Source organism: Chaetomium strumarium, assembly GCF_033439665.1.
Source record: "Chaetomium strumarium strain CBS 333.67 chromosome Unknown B0T15scaffold_7, whole genome shotgun sequence".
NCBI lineage: Eukaryota > Fungi > Ascomycota > Sordariomycetes > Sordariales > Chaetomiaceae > Chaetomium > Chaetomium strumarium.
In genome coordinates this window covers 1,689,450-1,707,273 of record NW_026944435.1, presented here as the reverse complement: position 1 = coordinate 1,707,273, position 17,824 = coordinate 1,689,450, and the positions used below count along the sequence as shown (strand labels likewise).

At 56.8% G+C, this 17,824-nt stretch overlaps 5 protein-coding genes across 5 annotated transcripts; 3 read left to right on the top strand and 2 right to left on the bottom strand.

Annotated features, from left to right (window-relative positions):
* The first annotated feature begins 1,102 nt into the window (after positions 1-1,102).
* B0T15DRAFT_305253 (uncharacterized protein) lies at positions 1,103-4,226 on the top strand. Its single transcript, XM_062863859.1, has 3 exons — positions 1,103-1,775; positions 1,830-3,779; positions 3,843-4,226. The coding sequence occupies exons 1-3, from the start codon at positions 1,370-1,372 to the stop codon at positions 4,007-4,009; spliced, it is 2,523 nt and encodes an 840-aa protein (XP_062718215.1). The 5' UTR covers positions 1,103-1,369; the 3' UTR covers positions 4,010-4,226.
* Positions 4,227-8,299: 4,073 nt separating this feature from the next.
* On the top strand, positions 8,300-9,247 carry B0T15DRAFT_569667 (ribosomal protein L1-like protein). Its single transcript, XM_062870811.1, has 3 exons — positions 8,300-8,400; positions 8,468-8,839; positions 8,913-9,247. Exons 1-3 carry the CDS (start codon positions 8,382-8,384, stop codon positions 9,173-9,175), a joined length of 654 nt encoding a protein of 217 aa, XP_062718214.1. The 5' UTR covers positions 8,300-8,381; the 3' UTR covers positions 9,176-9,247.
* Positions 9,248-10,466: 1,219 nt separating this feature from the next.
* Positions 10,467-12,429, bottom strand: B0T15DRAFT_440810 (NUDIX hydrolase domain-like protein). Its single transcript, XM_062865909.1, has 3 exons — positions 11,628-12,429; positions 11,388-11,567; positions 10,467-11,288 (listed from the first exon to the last, which is right to left on the bottom strand). Exons 1-3 carry the CDS (start codon positions 12,037-12,039, stop codon positions 10,603-10,605), a joined length of 1,278 nt encoding a protein of 425 aa, XP_062718213.1. The 5' UTR covers positions 12,040-12,429; the 3' UTR covers positions 10,467-10,602.
* Positions 12,430-14,083: 1,654 nt separating this feature from the next.
* B0T15DRAFT_562226 (uncharacterized protein) lies at positions 14,084-16,543 on the top strand (the record flags this gene model as incomplete). Its single annotated transcript, XM_062870570.1, has 2 exons — positions 14,084-14,404; positions 14,480-16,543. Coding segments are annotated over 2 exons (2,364 nt in total), but the record flags the coding sequence as incomplete, so codon positions are not given.
* Positions 16,544-17,804, bottom strand: B0T15DRAFT_305188 (ClpP/crotonase-like domain-containing protein). The gene is made up of 2 exons (XM_062863858.1): positions 17,340-17,804; positions 16,544-17,255 (listed from the first exon to the last, which is right to left on the bottom strand). Exons 1-2 carry the CDS (start codon positions 17,528-17,530, stop codon positions 16,565-16,567), a joined length of 882 nt encoding a protein of 293 aa, XP_062718211.1. The 5' UTR covers positions 17,531-17,804; the 3' UTR covers positions 16,544-16,564.
* Between the last annotated feature and the right edge of the window lie 20 nt (positions 17,805-17,824).

Genomic DNA, 17,824 nt, shown 5'->3' with positions numbered 1-17,824 from the left:
CATGTGAAATACGCGTGAGGTTGAGGGGACCGGGGACCCTTACTTCTAGCATGGGTTGGCTATCTGCTTTTGTTTGGTTGCCCGAGTCTCGCTGCTTTATGTTATTTCTTCTCGCACCATCCTTTTACTTCAAGGGGGAGAGGCCGTATGGCCTGAAGACTTGGGTTTTGATTTCGAGTTCAGTCAAATGTTTTACGCGTTCTGTCTAGTGCATTGTGTTCTAGCTCAACGCTGGCCCTTTGTCAGGAGAATGATAGAGGGAGCTGGAGGCCATCTGATGATCGGTTGTTGTTGTTGCTGATACGGAGGCACCGTCTTGTCTGGACTCTAGACCAGGTCTCGCGAGATGGTTGATGGCATGGCATTAGTGGTTTTTTGGTTTGGTCAGGCAATTGTGCTTTTAGCTGTTACCCTTATGCTGAGCGTTGCAACTGTTGATTGTGCGTCGTTTTGGTGTATGCAATGGAAGCGACTCGGGACTCGGGAGTTGGGCACCGCAACGCTTCCATGAGCACCACTTACACCTGCTCGCGTTTCGCAAATGGGTTCACATGAACTAATCGTTTGTTCAACGTACGGAATACGCCTAATACCCGATTGGCAGGAACAGCCAGACCTCACTTTAATTTTTCGTCCGGCAGGGCACAGCACATTTATATATCCCTCCTCCGGAACGCTCTCGGTGTGCACGGCAGCATGTAGCGTTTCCCAGGCAGGCGTCGTCGGTAACCGGATCTGGCTAGATTACGCCAAGAACTGGCCCCGACCGCCCGACAACCCCCGGTCCGCACGTTCTTCCGATCGCCCTGCCATTCGGTCGCTCATTCGAGTTTAGCCCCTTCCAAGGCTGAGTGAGGGTGGCCTGGGGGAATTGACCCATGGTGGTGGCCCTTTAAGACGGCCTTGGCCCCGCCACGACGAGGTCTTGATCATCTGTTCCCGACCTACATAGGAGGAATTTATGCTACGTTTAGTTCTGCTATCCTGTGAAATCCCTCCGTCGTAGTTCAAGAGTCGATCGAGCGGCCCGGGGGGACGTATTACGCGACCCCAGATTTGTATTGTATTGTACACGGCTGTCTGTGTCTCGATCCCCTCTCACACGCCGGCGACACGGGTCCCGGTCACGGCGGACAAACAAACTCAAGTCTACTTCCCGAGCGACGTTTCGCTACTCCTGACCGAGGACGCCGCACAGGACACAGCCCGGTGTGTACGCTCCAAGTTCCGTCTCGGTTGGTAACAGGATTGTGGGAGGCAAACAACAGGGCGTGTTGAACAGAGAAAGAGGAAGGGCAGAACAGGCACAGCATCGCAGGAGGTGGTCGCGAACTTGGTGTGCGACGGATACTTTTCTGTTGCAGCAGCCATGGCATCGGCATCGGTGACTTCGGGTGCGTCGCCGATTTCAGGGTTCGACTTCGAGTTCATCCAGCAGCCCGACTCGACAGGCGATCCGGATGAGGCCTTCTGGACGGCGATCAGCAACCCCAGCTCCGGGTCGCTGGGCCCTTTCATCGCGAGCCCGGCGAGTCACAGTCTGGGTAGCTCATGGGCAGTGTTGGGGAATGGACAGCTCGTTGAACTGGAACCGTCGCCGGCTGCGCTGCCGTCGCCACTGAGCGGGGACTATGACCAGCAAAGCGCGAGTGGCGCCTTGAGCGGCAACAACGGCCTGGGAGATGTGGGCTTCCCCACGCAGGGTCTGTCGCAGCATGGTCTGGATTTCCTGGCGACGGGAGCGTTCATGTACAACGACCAGCTGAACGGTGACGGTATGCGGTCAAACGTTCCAGACCGGGGTATGTGGCACGCTGACACGCCCGCAGAGTTGGACGCCGTGTTCAACCCCTTCTCCTCTACCAGCATCCTGGAGGAACACCAGCCCGTGGAACACACGGAAAGCATCAATTCCCTAGATTCGCAGCCGCACCAGAACCAGCAGGCCATTGATGTGCCGCCCTGGCAGATCGTGAGTCTCGGGGCCAGACATCAAACCCCCAATAATAGCAGACAACCGCCCCCTGCCGGAGAGGCGTCGCCCATCTTCATCTTCGAAGACCCCAACCTCGTCTCGCCCTCGCCATCCCACGCGTACTCGCCCTCGCTCCACTCGGCCTCCGTCAGCCCACCGGCGCTCGCCAGCCCCAGCTCACCGGCCAAGAAGATCAAGCGCGAATCCGAGCCGAGCCGATCACCGCCCGCCACGACCTCCGGCACATCATCAACAACAGCGCCGAAGGCCATCCCCAGCCGCAAAGCCAACACTTCCAACCGCATCCAAAAGCGCAAACCAACCACCACCACAACAACAACCACAACAACAACGACGACGACAACAACAATCACAGCAACGCCGCACCCTTCCCCCTCCAGCATCACCTCCTCCACCTCATCAGCCTCCTCCACCACCTCGAAATTCCTCATCGTCACCCCGCACTCGATCGACCGCGCCTCCAAACAAGCCGGCGCCTCAGGCGGCAGCACCAACCCGTCGCTGTTCGAGTGCTTCGACGCGCTCTCCCGGGGCCCTTCCCAACGCGGCCGCAAGGGGCCCCTGGCCACTGACACCAAGCAGTCGGCGCTGCAGGTGCGCCGCATGGGCGCCTGCTTCAGCTGCCACGCGCGGAAGGTGCGGTGCGACAAGGAGCGCCCCTGCAAGAGCTGCCTGCGGCTGGCGCAGCAGGTTCCGCAGGTGGTGTGCTGGCAGTTTTCCGACTTCACGGGCGTGCTCTTCCCGGAGTTCATCAGGGGTCATCTGAGGAAGGAGGAAATCGTCAAGTTTGTGAAGGGGAATGTGGAAGGGTTCGTGGTGGGCGGCGTGGAGGTGCCGTGTACGGTGCAGCTGATCAGCGGGCTGGGGTTTGGCGAGCGGTCGGTGCTGGAGGTGAAGGCCAAGTTCTTCACGGCGCGGACGCCGGACGTGCTGCAGCATTGGCACGTCACGGTCGGGCGGAACGCGATGGATCTGCACTCGCGGGGCGCGGCGCCGATCGGGTTGGAGATGGGCGACGACGGGAGCGCGTGGGATGCGCAGCGGAGCGAGCTGAAGAAGCGGGTCAAGGAGTACGTCCAGGCCATGGTGGACGAGCCGCGGTATGCGGAGCTGGTCACGCCGCAGCTGCGGCACACGCAGCTGCCGCGGCGGGTCCTGCGCATCGTGCACGACTACGCCACGCGCGCCGACGTGCCCATGGTCCGGCGCGCGCTGTCCATCTATGCCATGCACTTCGTCATGCGGCAGCACCTGTGCCTGACGCCGCGCAACATCGCCGACCTGCAGGCGACGGGCCTGGTGCCGCAGGGCGTGCCGTGGGTGACGCCGCGCGTGCTGAACAGGCAGATCAAGGCCGTCGTCGACGAGATGCTGTGCCGCGAGATGGTGCTGCTGTTTGAGAACTTCAGCAAGTCGCTCAAGCCCAAGTTGCGGCGCGAGTGGGCCCCCTGCCTGGCCGCGTTCCTGGTGCTGTGCCTGTTCATGGAGACGGTCGAGGTCGCGGCGGACGTCTACGTCATCTCGGACAACGAGATCAACCTGCGCCACCACTACGCCCCGGCCTGGAAGCGCTCCTTCGTGCTGGACGTCAACCGTCAGATCGAGAATATGCCCTTCAAGCAGTTCGCCTTCCAGTTCCACCAGATCTACCAGACCCACTCGCGCGATGCTGCCGCCCGCAGTTTCAACCCCTTGGTCGACGACTCGAGCTTGGAGCTCGGCGACCTGGACCGCGACGCGGCCGACATGGTGCGGAAGCTGAGGTGGTTTATCAATGAGGGCTGTGGGTTTCTTCTCTCTCTCTCTCTCTTTCTTTCTCGTTTCAATGCTGACTGACTGGCTTTCGTCGCTCTAGGGCCCGAGACGGACTACCTGACGACGGACCCGATCCTGCCAAACACCGAGGACCACCCTTATCCTCGAAACGTGGGCTTAAACTACGAGGGCCGTCTGGCGGCCAAGTTCCTGCTCTCCTTCACCGACGAGAGGTACATCTTTGATGGGAAGACGTGAGGTAGTATACTGTGTAGATACCATTGGTGCTTGGAGGTGTGGATGGGTGATCTGGCGGAGAGATGCGCGATATCCGTGAAGATGATATACAGACAGAGAGCATGTGCGACATGATGGATTCATGATGATAACGATACGACGACAACAATGTAGCATGGGCGGGGTGATCAAGTGCACCAAGATACCGCATCTATTTTGTGCCCAAAGATAGGATGTATCTATTTGTTATGAGATGTTTGTCCGTGTTAGTCCCGCTACCGCACGATGTATATACCACTCGGCAGCAGGGTGGATTGGACTGGCTGTCTAGGCCGTTGGGTTCTTCTTCCACGCGAACGATATAGTAAGTTAACCTATTGCGCACGGAAAGAGCACAGAGGCAGGCAAATTGTGGGTTTTGGTTTTGGTCTCTTCTGCTTGAAGAGAGTGGCTCGATGAGTTGTATGCCGAAAGACTTGCAACGAGAGAGAGGCACACGACACTGGTGCCCAATGCGCCGAGACGCTCAACAAAAAGAAACCCTGTGTAAGCGACTGTGCTCCTGGTGGATAGTGACGGAGGACGATGTGACCTCAACGTCGTCGCTCAGACGAGAGTGTGGAGGGTCGCACATTTTGGCATCTTGGATAAGTTACGGTGTGGTGTGTGGTGTGTTGGGTGGTTACAGGCGGTCGTGGAGGTTTGGGAAAAACTTGCAGTCGGTGATTTTTTCAAGTGAGGAAGTGGGGCTGCTCTGAGATTTGTGTGGTCCGTGCCACTAGGCAGCTGCCGGTCCGACGTCTGGCCGGCGCAGCCTGGCTCGTGCGATATTTTCTACCTCGAACGACGGCTGGGTTCAAAACTTCTCCTTTTTCTTTCTCCATACACTTTTCACACGCACGATTAATCAACCGGTTTTGAATTCGCCCACTCGGCATCGGTCATATTTGCGTGCTAGAGTATCCTGGTTCTAACTCCGTCAGCTTTCTTCCTTTTTGGACCAGAATCCGCGGGCTCTCGATCTCACGGATGCTGGCAACGGGTTGTCCCGACATGCCTCTGACCGAAAAAAGTATTGTGGTGTCTGCATTGGGAAGGATGCTGCCTGCTTCCGTTGCGTGAGCTCCAGATCTTCCCCCGATTCGGGTGATGTGTTGGTTTCTCCGGCGGCTGGCGACGGCGACGTGCAGGCACGGTGTGCCCATGTGTGTGCCAGCTACTACTACCTTGATACCTAGTCAAGGTGTCTCGCGGTTACACTGCTATCGTTCAGTTGACAGGATCCCCACGATCTGGCTGTCTACAACATGCATGGTCCAAGACATCTAGAACAGGATAACGTCCTGCAAAAGAGCAGGCTTCCCTTGGAACGGCAGTCAAGACCATAGGACTTGGGTAAATACGTATACCACCGTGCTTGAATCGTTCGGCTATGGCGAAGGAAGGATGCCCTGCCACGCATTTGTTGCCTCTGATATATTTTCCGATCGTGCTCTGCTGACCCCGTCCAGGAGGAGTATGGCATCTGGCGGTCCGGTCTGTAGGTGCGAGAGTTCGTGGTTCACAAGCCTGACTGCCAGCAGGTTGTCGACCCTGCTTTCAGCAATACCTGGATCAGGTTCTTCGCTCGAGACCAATGGATATTCATAACGCAATCGCCTCTGTGTACGCTTCACCTCATCCCTCCCTGTGTGCGGTTTCTGTGTGCGGTTTCATCGCCATTCCGAATCTTCCCTATGCGGCACAAGGTCGGAGCATCGTGTACCCAAGAGGCTCTTCATTCTCATCAGCCCTCGACTGCCAGACTAGGGACGAGGGAGATGCTCTGTTGGACCGCTGCCATGAGCCAAAGGGGCCGAATCAGGGCGCAAGTGAGTCGTGATGCTGCTTGATGCGGCACAACCCTTGGTTGAAGGCGGCTATTATCCACCCTACCATGTGTCGCTTGCAACCGGATTCACTCTCGTGGCACGGTTGGACATGCGGCAGTTTGTGTCTTGTGTCCTCCAGAACACCAAGAGGCGATCCCTTCAGGTTCTGTCTGCTCAACAGAAAACAGAGGGACGGTCCTGTGTATAAGAGAAGAGCGAGCAGCGAGAAGAATGAAGAGATGTGTCGATAGTCCATCCCCAAACTTGGCCGTCCATCCACAACCTCACCACCACGCCCGAAGCCGCTTCTTCCCATACTGCTTGCTCCCTTCCAACCAGCTCATTTACTTCCCTGGAACGTATTGTTCGTTGTGGGACTTTCCAGTCCAAGGCCAAGCCCAAGCTCCATCCCCATCACCATGGGATCGACTATTAAGAGCACCGATATCGTCCTCCATAGCAGTCCAGCTCCCGCCAAGCCATCTGAAGAGAAGCCAGTCGAGATATCGTGGCCCATGGACCCATGTAAATGCTCCTCGTGTATCATCTCGATCTCCCAGCATTCCATTCACTAACAGAGTTCTCTGCGACAAAGTTGGTGGCAGGCTCAGACAGGAGCAAGCACCTTGCACGACGCAACACGGCGATCTGCAGGGCTGAGTGGACTATCCTGACTTTCCTTTTCTATGTCTCGCTAGTACACTTGCGTCCCAACCGCCGGCAGTTGGAGAACCTTGAAACCTGGGGGAGGTTATGCATATGGGAGGGATCAGTGAAGAAAAAGAAACACGTCTGACGCACCGTTGCTTTATTTGTTGTTTGTCAGGGAATCATGGCCCCCATAATGGATATAATTAATAGTAACCGACGCCTAGGACACAAGAGAGATTGGAGTTTCCATGAACACATTGTTATCAGTACTTGAGCGTTGTGTATGTGCCTTACCCTATCCAGGTCGCAGTGAGCGGATTTAACGAGGTGGGAGAGGCTTGATTGTAGGAGGAGGGGCCGCGCAGCTCCCCTTTTCTGGTTACTCCGTTTGCAACAGGGCTAGGAAGGAATGCCATCTCTTCCCTTCTTCCCTTCTCTTCCTCGCTTCCGTTCTTCCCTCCTTTCTTATGGTAACTTCTCTGTCAAGTAAACGTGCTTTTCTCCTGAACACTCATATCCGCCATCAACCTTTTGCCATTCGTCCTTGGTCGTCTGTGTCGCTTTGCCCTTTGCGTTGGTGAAGGTGTATTTGCCGCGACCGACCTTGGTCAGCTTGACGGCGCGCACGTTCCTCTTCCCACGGCCAGTGTCAGAGTCAGGGGGCAGGACTATGTGCCCTTTGCACACTAGGTCCTGCGCGCGGTGTCTCCCAACTCTCGCCCCCTTCGTCCATGTACCCTAATGCGTCGCTCTGAGCCGCGTGGATAACATCTTGGGCCTAATATTTCACAGAGTCTGTGACTCGTAAGACGCTGGCGGGTCCTGTTGAGCCTCCGGGGCAGCTTCGAAGGGCTCCCAAAGGGCCGCGCCCCTTGGCAGACGCCTCGTGCGCTTGCCCGATGTGTTGTGAACGTATGCTGTGTTTGTCGTTGCCAACTTGCTCCAACTGTCGCAAGGAGAGTACTGTTCGCTGAGGCATGTGTCGCCCATCGCCATCATGGGCAGACATCAGAGAGCGAGCTTAATGGTGAGACGCTTCCCTTGGGTCTTCCAGCTGACGACGGCGTATTCTGGTGATTTGGTCCTGCCAATTACATGGATCCGTGTCTCGAAACGATGTCGTAGATGCCTCTCTTAGGCTCAGAGACGCCATTGGTATGTCGGATCAGTCGAGCCATGCCTTAGAGTGTTTCCGACTCCGACTCCGACTCTTCCCCGTCGCGGTTCCCACCCTCTTCGCTATTCTCATCCTCTAGCTAAGATAGTGAATAACAAAGAAATCACCGGCGAAAGGAACAGTAGAAGGACCTGGAAACGTTCAAATGGGTACGCTACCCAGTCAATCCACTCCTTGGAATGCGTAAGCGAATCTTGCAACCGTCCGTAGTCGATTCACGACTCTGGGCGGCGGGCTTGAATGGCTGTAGACAATGTAGAGGGAGCACACAGCGATGGCTTAGGGCAATCCACAGCAAGCTGCTGTGCGCATATCGTCCCAGGCAGGATGGTCACGAAGTTAAGATACCTAGTGAGGGCTCCTGGAAAAATTACCCATTAACCATCGAGAGCCACATACACTCCTGTCACATTTATGAGCGAGCACTCTTCAGATGCAGTTGGGAATCTAAGGATGCAAAGCGACTTGAGCAAGGGAGGTTGTAGCGCCGTTGCGCGAAAGAATAGTGGAGCACTACCAGGCGGCCCACCACCAAGCGCCCGCCAGCTGTCAGCGTGCCGGCCTGCCCCGCCATCGCACAAATTCCCCCAGACATTTGCAAATTCGATCCTCCAACCATCGAACTCGGCAGCTTACCGTCAACGACGCAATTAAACCACACCTTTCGAAGAAATTCTAAAGGAAGACGGTCAACATGTCAAAGATCACCGTCGGTATGCTCACCAAACCATCGACGACTCCTCACCTTCTCGGTACACGACATACTGACCGTTTTTGCAGCCGGTGTGCGTCAGCACGTTGCTGATCTCCTCGAGTACAGCAACAACACGAAGAAGCGCAACTTCCTGGAGACGGTCGAGCTCCAGATCGGCCTGAAGAACTATGACCCCCAGCGTGACAAGCGTTTCTCCGGCACCGTCAAGCTGCCCACCGTTCCCCGCCCGAACATGAGCATCTGCATCCTCGGTGACCAGCACGATATCGACCGTGCCAAGCACGGCGGCGTGGACGCCATGAGCGCCGACGACCTGAAGAAGCTCAACAAGAACAAGAAGCTGATCAAGAAGCTGGCGCGCAAGTACGATGCCTTCGTCGCTTCCGACTCGCTGATCAAGATGATCCCCCGTCTGCTGGGTCCTGGTCTTTCCAAGGGTATGGACGAACCCCGCTTCGAACCAAGCACTTCCACACTTCCCGAACTCGAATCACTAACTCTGTTCTGCAGCCGGCAAGTTCCCAACTCCCGTCTCGCACGCCGACGACCTCAGCGCCAAGATCAACGAGGTCAAGTCGACCGTGAAGTTCCAGCTGAAGAAGGTACTCTGCATGGGCGTCGCTGTTGGCAACGTTGGCATGACCCAGGACCAGCTGGTCGCCAACATCATGTTGGCTATCAACTACCTCGTCTCGCTGCTGAAGAAGGGCTGGCAGAACGTTGGTAGCCTGACCATCAAGGCTACCATGTCGCCTCCCAAGCGCCTCTACTAAATGCGGTTCTCGGGGCTCCTGGGGGTCGTCTCGGGGGTTTTTTTTCACGGGGCATAGCATGATAGCATGGTGGAAATGAGATCTGTGTCTGCTCTGTGAATGATGTCTCCCTATGATTGATTGATGTGATACATGACGTCTCGTCATCTCCCAGGTCGGTTCGCTATAACTTGCAGTCCGGTAGTCATCGCTACTGCACTTGCAGATCTACTCGTAGCTGAACTGCTCAAGCGTCAAGAGTCGGAGAGGAAGCTGCGCTATGTACGGATTACATTACCTACCTGACGCCTAGATAATTCAGGTAACCCTAATCGGCCAATCACTGCACCCACGCCCCTCCCCACTTCTTAGCCCGACCCCACCACATGCAACGAGCCAGCCATAAAAAAACTTCAGCCGCCGATTCACTTTCCCTCTTCTTTTTCTTTTTCCCTTCTTCATCAGCAAGCAAGCGCAACGCAGCGCCCATCTCACTGCACCGCCATGTGAAGTGAGCTTGGGCGAGCACGTTGTGTTTGCTTGTTGGTCTGGCGGCTCCACGTATGTGGCTTGCTGAGGGTTATTCGATCTCTCCCATGGGTCTCTTCCTCCGTTCCCGGCCTCCAACAGCAATGCTTCTGATCACCTCTTCCCTCTTTACAAGCCGCGGACGGCGCTTCGCTAGGTCCGTGACGGTGGGGTGGTCTCGACATTCCTTTTTTCTTTCCATTCATCTCCAACTTCAGTTTTGAAGTGGGTTGGTTGGATTGGATTGAATCGAATTTTGCCCTGTGTCTGTGTGACTTGTATGTACTTCGATCAGAATTTGCGGCCTCCATGGCGATGTCCATGTAACCCCGGACGTAGGGGTGCACAAACAAACAAAGAAACAAACAACGCCCTGTACCAACATCTTTAAAACATGACGGAGCTCTCCTAATGTAGATGCCGGCGCCTCGATACAAAAGCCCTCAAGGGCAGTGCTGTATCCAAGATCTGGGCCAAGTTCCAGAACGAGATGCTGATACATGGCTTTTGTTTGTTTGTTCACCCTTAGCGTCGGGGGTACATGGCATCACCATGGAGGCCGCACGTCTTGTCGAGGGCTCAGTCAAGTTGATACAATCCTACGATGGGCGGCCGCTTTCCCATTTGTCCCGCTTTTGGGTCGGATTGGTTGGCATATTGAGACCGATTGAGGGTCAACTGGGTCAATCTGGTGACTCTCAGTCCTTCGAGAAGTGGGATATTTAGCATCGCTTTTAGGCTGGTTTCGGCACTCGCCAGGAGCGCTGTAGATGTTCAGCTGTTTCCTGCAATTATGCCCGACTTCGAGTCATTGATTTTTGAGCGTGTGTCGTCCGTTCTTCAGATGCTCTTCATTATTCTATCCCTCAGGTCTGCGGATATCATGTCTAAGATGGGCTTGCTCTCTCCGAACCGTAGAACTACATCCTCGAAGGAATCCACCACCCCTCCACGACGGCCGTCATCAAACGATTCGCGATGGCCGTCTGCGGCGGCAGCCTCAGCGCGCCTTCGACATAGCCATCCGGCGCCGCCTCTCCCAGGCCGCTTGCCCCCTTCTCTAGCGCCTCCTTGACCTCCTCCAACGGGAACCACTTGGCGCTCTCGAGCTCGGCGTCATGCCCGAGATAGATCTTCTCCCCGTCTCCCGGCAGCGCCTGCCCGATAGCGCCAATCATCAAGCTCGCGGGGAACGGCCACGGCTGCGAGCTGTGCAGGACCACACGCCCCACCTTGACGCCGCTCTCCTCCCAGACCTCCCTGCGCACGGCCTCCTCGATGGACTCGCCGGGCTCCTGGAAGCCGGCCAGCGTGCTGAACCAGTACTTGGGCCAGCGCCGCTGCCGGCCGAGCAGCACCTTGGTGCCGTCGGCGCTGATGACGGCCATGATGACGGTCGGATCCGTCCGGGGGAAGCTGTGGTTCGACACGGTGCCGCGCGTGGCGCACGGCTTGCGCTCGCGTACCTGCCCGCCGGCCCGGTCTGTCGGCGGGCACACCCGCTTGGTGCCCGCCTGTACCGAGAGCGTGGGCTGGCCGCACTGGGCGCAGAAGGGCGTCCGCGTGTTCCAGTCGACCAGCGCGCGGGCGTGGCCGTATATTGCCGCTGTTTTATTTTTCGCACATCTCGTGTTAGTAGAAACGGTAGATCCAGTTGCCTTGATTACCCTAGGAGTGGAGAATGTAGGTAGGTAGTTCTACTCACCTTGCCCGGCGTGCAAGCCCATATGCCTCGGCGAGTGATCGTGGAACGCAAACCCCTTCTCCTTCATCGCGTTGATGACCCCCTCGGCCGCCCCGGCCAGCTTCCCCCGCGGCGTGACGTCCACAGCAAAGTACGGCGTCCCCTTGAAGTCCCTATACCTAAACTCCTCCACCTCCTCCTCTCTACTACTACTACTAGTAGTAGTAGTAGTAGTAGTAGTAGTAGTAGTAGTAGTAGTACTCTGAGTTGTAGTCGCATCCAAAATACTCGTCTCATCCACGCCCAAAAACACAACAATAACCCTTTCCTCGCTAGAGTCATACTGCGCAACCATCTCCTCCTCGGTGCGGGAAAAGGGGCCCCCGCTCTCCGCGGGACCCGTCAGGGCGACCACATCGGCGTGCGTCGCGAACGCGAGCTGCGCCGTGTCGGCCGCCTGCACGAGCGGCGCGAGCGCGTTGAGCAGGAGGAAGCGCGCGCGCGAGTGGGCGAAGGCGGCGCGCAGGAAGTCGTGGTCGGCCCGTAGGAAGGACAGCCGGTTGAGCGGGCTGCCGGAGAAGTAGTTTGCGATCTCGCGGCCGAATTTGCGGGAGAGGAGGGAGGTCTCCTCCGAGTCGGCGAAGGTTAGGGTCGGCAGGTCTGGGGTCGGCATGTTTTCTTTTGGTGGTGGTGAGTTCTCTTCCCTCCTTTGTGAGTATGTGAGAGAGGTGAGCCTTTTCAGAATGATGAGTGAGTGAATCGGTAAGATGGCGGTAAAGATAAATGAGAGGCAATTAGATGGTTTAAGGATGGCGGTTGAATACGGTATATCTTGGCTCTTGTGAAACACAGCGGCGTTCCGTATTGTGTGGCAACTTGATGATGTCCAAGGGTGAGTCGGAGCCCAGAGAAGTTGCGATGTGCAGTGAGAACATCAGTGAGGTCCACAGAGGCGATATTTCAACTGCGGGGTCACCGCGGCACCACTCTCACTGGCCAAATGTCGCTGAGTTATTAGTGATGTGCTGAGTAATTGTCGTCGACGGTCAAGGTCAGATTCTGGTCATCAAGACGCTGTATAACATATTTAAGGGTATGCAGCTGGAGACCTCGTTGTTACACCAAGGCGGATAAGACAGATCTGTACCTCAGTCACATAAAGCCTCATTCTCCTCTATGGGAAGTGCTACTGTTTCGTCTTCTCTCGCTATCGGCCATTACACCCGACAGACAATGATCTAATCCGGTTTCCGTGAAGCTCAGAATTTACTGTGTAACACTCTTGGTCATCGCTCATGTCGAGCGGAATTCGGGCTTCGGCCCTCCCCCATGAGCCGCAAGGGCAGCATTCTTAGCCTCCCGTTGCCGTAAAAGGCTGTCGGGGACTAGCTTCATGAAGCTGGCCTCAACAAAGTTGAGCGGCAGTAGCTCGGTCACAACTGCTTCTGTCCCCACGTAGGGGTTATATAACCATCGGGCTTTCGCCCGCTCACCGGAACAGAGTTGAGCAACATGGACCTCTGCTTCAGGTCCATCTCCATATAGAGAGACCCTTAGGTGCCCTCTCTGAAGCCTTGCTCGTACCTGCGTTAGTGGCCACACTTGCTGTCGCCGGTGGAGTGCGACGCTCTTCCGAAGACGGCGGGGCGAACATTCGGGTCTCTAAGCACGGAGGCGTTGGCTGCAAATCTTCGCTCTGCAGCGGTACTCCCGCTGGCTTTGGCGTGGCGGGCTCTGGTGTGGTGACAGGACAGAAGGCGCTGGTGACGTTCTGATCTAGTGCCGTGTAACCATCATCTTGGACATCATTTTGAGCGTCGTCTTGGCCGTCGTCGGAAGTAGCACTACCCGTTGGCACCGTGCTACCTTGTCACCAAGTTGAGAAGAGGTCCCCGGGTTGCGGGACACCGTGAAGAGACGGCCCGGGTTTACTGCTGTCCGGGACTGAAGAGCTGATGATGTTCGGGTCTGTAGTGACGCTGGGGAAGGAGACAACAGACTCGGTTGCAGCACTTACAAGCTGCATGAAGTTTGCAGAACCATTTGCCTGTACTGGTGTCGGTGTTTCGTGATTGGAAGACCACCGAAGGCGCTGTTGATAGCCAGGGCACTCAAGACGCCTCTTGGCACAGTTCCGGCAGCCAGCTCTGATCTCATCACACTTTCTCTGTTGTTGAATGGCTATTAGTGCGACTCACTCCGCTGAAGCCCGTCCCCTGAAAGCACATACCCGCCTGAATTTGCAAATCCAGCAACCGCTTCTCGTGGTCTCTCTTCTTCACCATGACTCTTTCATCATATTAAATCGGAGTGTAGCTTTCCATAGCGTCGTGTGTTTCTTGGTGGTTTTGGTTTCACACTCTCCGACTCTTTCGTGTTGATAATCTGTGTTGTTGTTGGGATGATTGACAGCCCTTGACTGAAATGGCACGCGAGGTTAAGTGTGGGCTGTGGGGGTTAGGGTTAGTGCTTGTTCAACCGCTCCATCTTATGCATGCTTCAACTTCAACTCCAACACGATTCAACCACCCGCCCACCACTGTCGCAGCAATTGCTCCCAGAACAAGGACGATACCACCCCCCTCAATGGCCCATTCAAGGACAACACAAAGGTAGCTCCCGCAAGCCGCCCGACTCTTCCTCAAATCACCACGGAAGAAAAAGCACAAACTACAAACCAAAAAATAACAGACAAAAAGAAAATGGCCAACCTCCCACCAAACCTCGACCTCTCCACCCTGACCTCCTCCGCCGACCTCTTCTCCTCCACCCACCACCCGCAGTACACGCTCCCGCAGATCCGCGCCATCCACAACGCGCTGCAGAGCCAGGTCGGCGATATCGCCTCGCGCCTGCGCACCCAGGTCGGCGGCTCCTACCGCGAGCTGCTCGGCACGGCCGACACCATCGCCGAGATGCACCGCGACATGGACCATGTCTTGAGCACGCTGGGCGGCATGGGCGGCCGCTGTGGCCGGGGGGTGATCGTGCACAAGGCCGAGGGGCTCGCTGCGTTTGTGAAGGGGACCGGGGGGAGGGTTTATACTACTACTGGTACTGGTACTGGTACTGATACTGCTAGTGGGGATGGGAGTGGAAGTGAGGTGGTGGAGGTGGGAAGTGTGGCCAGGGGGAGGTTACTGGAGGGGTGTTTGCTGGGTTTGAGGGGGTTGTTGTCGTCGGCGAGGCAGGGAGGAGCGGAGGTTATAAGTCAAGAAACGGGGAGAGGGGAGAGGTTGGTTCTCGCCGCGCGGTTGTATGTGCTTGGGAGGCTGGTGGTCAAGAGCTTTGGCGAGGAGACACAGAAGGAGGATGCGAGGATCGAGATTGCGAGGAGTCGCCTGGAGACGGTCCACCACGCCCGACTGATGAGGAGTGTGGATACCGTGCTGCGGAGTGCCAGCGGCAAGGCGATGAAGCAGGGGGATGTGCTGAAGGCGCTGAGCGCTTACAGTCTGACTACGAGCTCCGGGGCGAGGGATGTGCTGGCCCACTTTCTGCGCACGAGGGCCAAGGCCATTGCGATGGCGCTGGATGCGGACGAGGAGGAGAGGGTGGCGAGACAGCCCAAGGATGTTCTCCGAGCGCTGGGGCTGTACACCAAGACGCTGCAGGATGTGCAGACACTGGTGCCGCACAAGCTTACGGAAGCGCTGCTTGCGCTCAAGAATGAGCGGCTGCTGGAGAATGCCTCGCTGAAGGAGATGGAGGGGCTGAGACTGGATGTCCACAAGAGGTGGTGCGGCGATGAGATTCAGTTCTATACGCCGTTTATCCGCCACGACGATTTGGATGCGCAGCAGGCCAGGGAGCTGCTCGCTGACTGGGCGAAGAAGGGAAGCGATGTGTTGCTGCGGGGTATCGAGAAGGCGCTGGAGAGCATGACCGAGTTAAAGGCTATCGTGGATCTGCGCACGAGCGTCTTAAAGCTCTGGATCGCCGAGGGTGGAAAGGCGCGCGGCTTCGACCCGTCCATTATGCTGGACCAGCTCCGCGATGTCATCAACAAGCAGATGCTACGAGTCCTCGAAGCCAAGGTATCTAAGTTGCGCCTCGTCGGTTCTGAAGTGTCCGCAGCCCTTGGCGAATTCGGCGACGGCGTCTCCAACGCCCCTCGGAGGCTATGGAATATATCTTCGTTAGACACAGACCTTTCCAACGGCGCGTCCCAGTTTACGCAAGAGGTGGTGGCGCGGCTGGACGGCAGAAATGATGCCGTGTCCAAGGCGGTCAACAGCTACAGATCCTGGTTTCGTGTCATCGACGATGTTGGGCAAGTCGTGGACCAGCTGAAGCGGCAGCGGTGGGACAACGACGTCGACGAGATCGAGGACGAAGAGACGATTGAGGAGCGTCAGAAGCTGCTTTCCAATGATGACCCGCTCGCGCTGAGCGAGCATCTACACCGCTTACTGGTTGGCGCGTTTTACCGGCTGAACGAGCAACTCAGGATGCTGTGGGTTAAGCAATCAGGAGGTGCGGCTAGTGTCTGGGTTGCCATGTACTTCCTGCGACTGTTCAGGGACATTCGAGCCCAGCTTCCCGATCTGGAGGCAGTCAAGAACTTCGGCTTGAATACGGTGCCGGAGCTTCAGAACTACGTAGTAGCAACGATCTTCCCCGGGGAGCAGTTGGAGTTTCGGACACTGCCGCTGAAGAGCGTTGTCGGACGAAGCCTGTGGGAGGGCGAGCCGGCGCTGCCAGGGTCGCCGTCGCCGGGGGTCTTCAGGTTCTTGAGGGACTTGGTGGTCGCCATGGATAAAGCAGGCGCAGATTTGTGGAGTCCTGCGGCGGTCTCTGCTCTGAAGCGGCGCTTAAGCGGAGGGATATCTACGGCCTTCTGTGAGGCCCTCAACTCCCTAGATGGGCCCAACCTTGTGGGGGAATACGTGGAAGATCTGCCAGCCGAGGAGACAAACGACAAGCGCGAAGAAAACCCAGAGCGGGGAGACCTGCTCGTGCAGTGGCTAATGGACTTTTACTACCTCCGGCAGTTCTGTGAGCCCCAGCACGCGCCGGACGAAGATTCACTAAAGGAGGTAGAGGACACCATCTATCAGAGATCAGGCCTGGATGCTGCCGCCAAGGAGAGGTTGGCCAAGGCGGCTCAGGACTACTACAAGCGGACGGCGCTGCTGTTCGGCTTGTTGACATAGAGCACCCAAAAGAAGCTAATACAAGACATCGTAACCCCTCACTCAGAGTTTATGCCTCTTCTTTCCCGAGGCAATCTTGGCGAACTCCTCCTGCGGCACCCCGCTCATGAACCTCTCCAACCCGCCAAACACCTCGGCCACATTCTGCCGATCCATGACCTCCCTCTCGGGCTGCCGAATCAGCTTCTTGATCCCCAACAAGCTCTCACCCACCAAATGCTCGCCCAACCGCTCATCAATCTCCCTCAGCACCAGCGCCCGGAACTTCTCATCCTCCCCGGGGCCCCTTCCGCACTCGGCAAACACCTTGTTCACGAAACCAGTAGCGGCCAGCTCCTCGCAGCTGATGCGCTTGCTCATGATCAGCGCCTCGTTAGCCTTGGCCAGGCCGAGCCGCTGCACCAGGGCGCGCGACGCCACGCCCTCGGTCACCAGCCCCAGCGAGCTGAAGGGCGTGAGCAGGAAGGCGTGCGGGGCCGCGTAGATGAAGTCGGCTAGAGAAATAAGGGCGGCGGAGAGCCCCACCACCGGCCCGTTGAGCCCCACGACGAGGATCTTGGGGTGCGTGTAGAAGGCCTGGGCGATGTTCAGGTTGAAGGCGACGAAGTTCTGCAGGAAGACGCGGTGGCCCGACGGTTCTGCGGGTGGTGGGCTTGCGCTGTCTTGCCCCTGGAAAGCGGAGGGGGAGGAGGAGGTGGGGAAGGTTGGGCGTACGACTGTCACGTCCGCGCCTCTTTTACATTATATAAATCATCGGGTCAGTTATGCTATGAGGCATCGAGGCTGAGAATGAACGGTGAAGGAAAGGGCTTATTACGCGGAAAAGTACCGGCCTTTGCCGATGAGAAGCGTGATGTAGACTTCGTCGTGCGTGGCTACCTCGCGCAGTTTCTGGGCGAGGTCGTAGTAGTCGTTCTGCGTGAGCGCGTTGAGCTTCTTCTCGTTGTCAATCGTGATGATGGCCAGCCGGCCGTTGTATTCGAGCTTGATAACTGGCGGGGAGGCCATTGTGGGATACTGTACTACACAGCAAGTGTGTAAAGTACAACCGACGGAGTGATAAGGGGCCGTGTTGTTTGTTACAAGGTCATGTATGTAATGGAGTCGGACCGCACAGCGCACATGGAATCTCTGGAGTAATGAACACAAATGTCGAGGCGATACGGGATTCACTGTCGTTTTTGGAATATGACCTTGAAGAAAGAGGGTCGATGCTACGTACTACTAGGACTGTATATCACATCACAGCCTCGTTCTTGTCCTCGGCTTCGCTTTCCCCGGCACGCCAGGTTTTGCGGACCG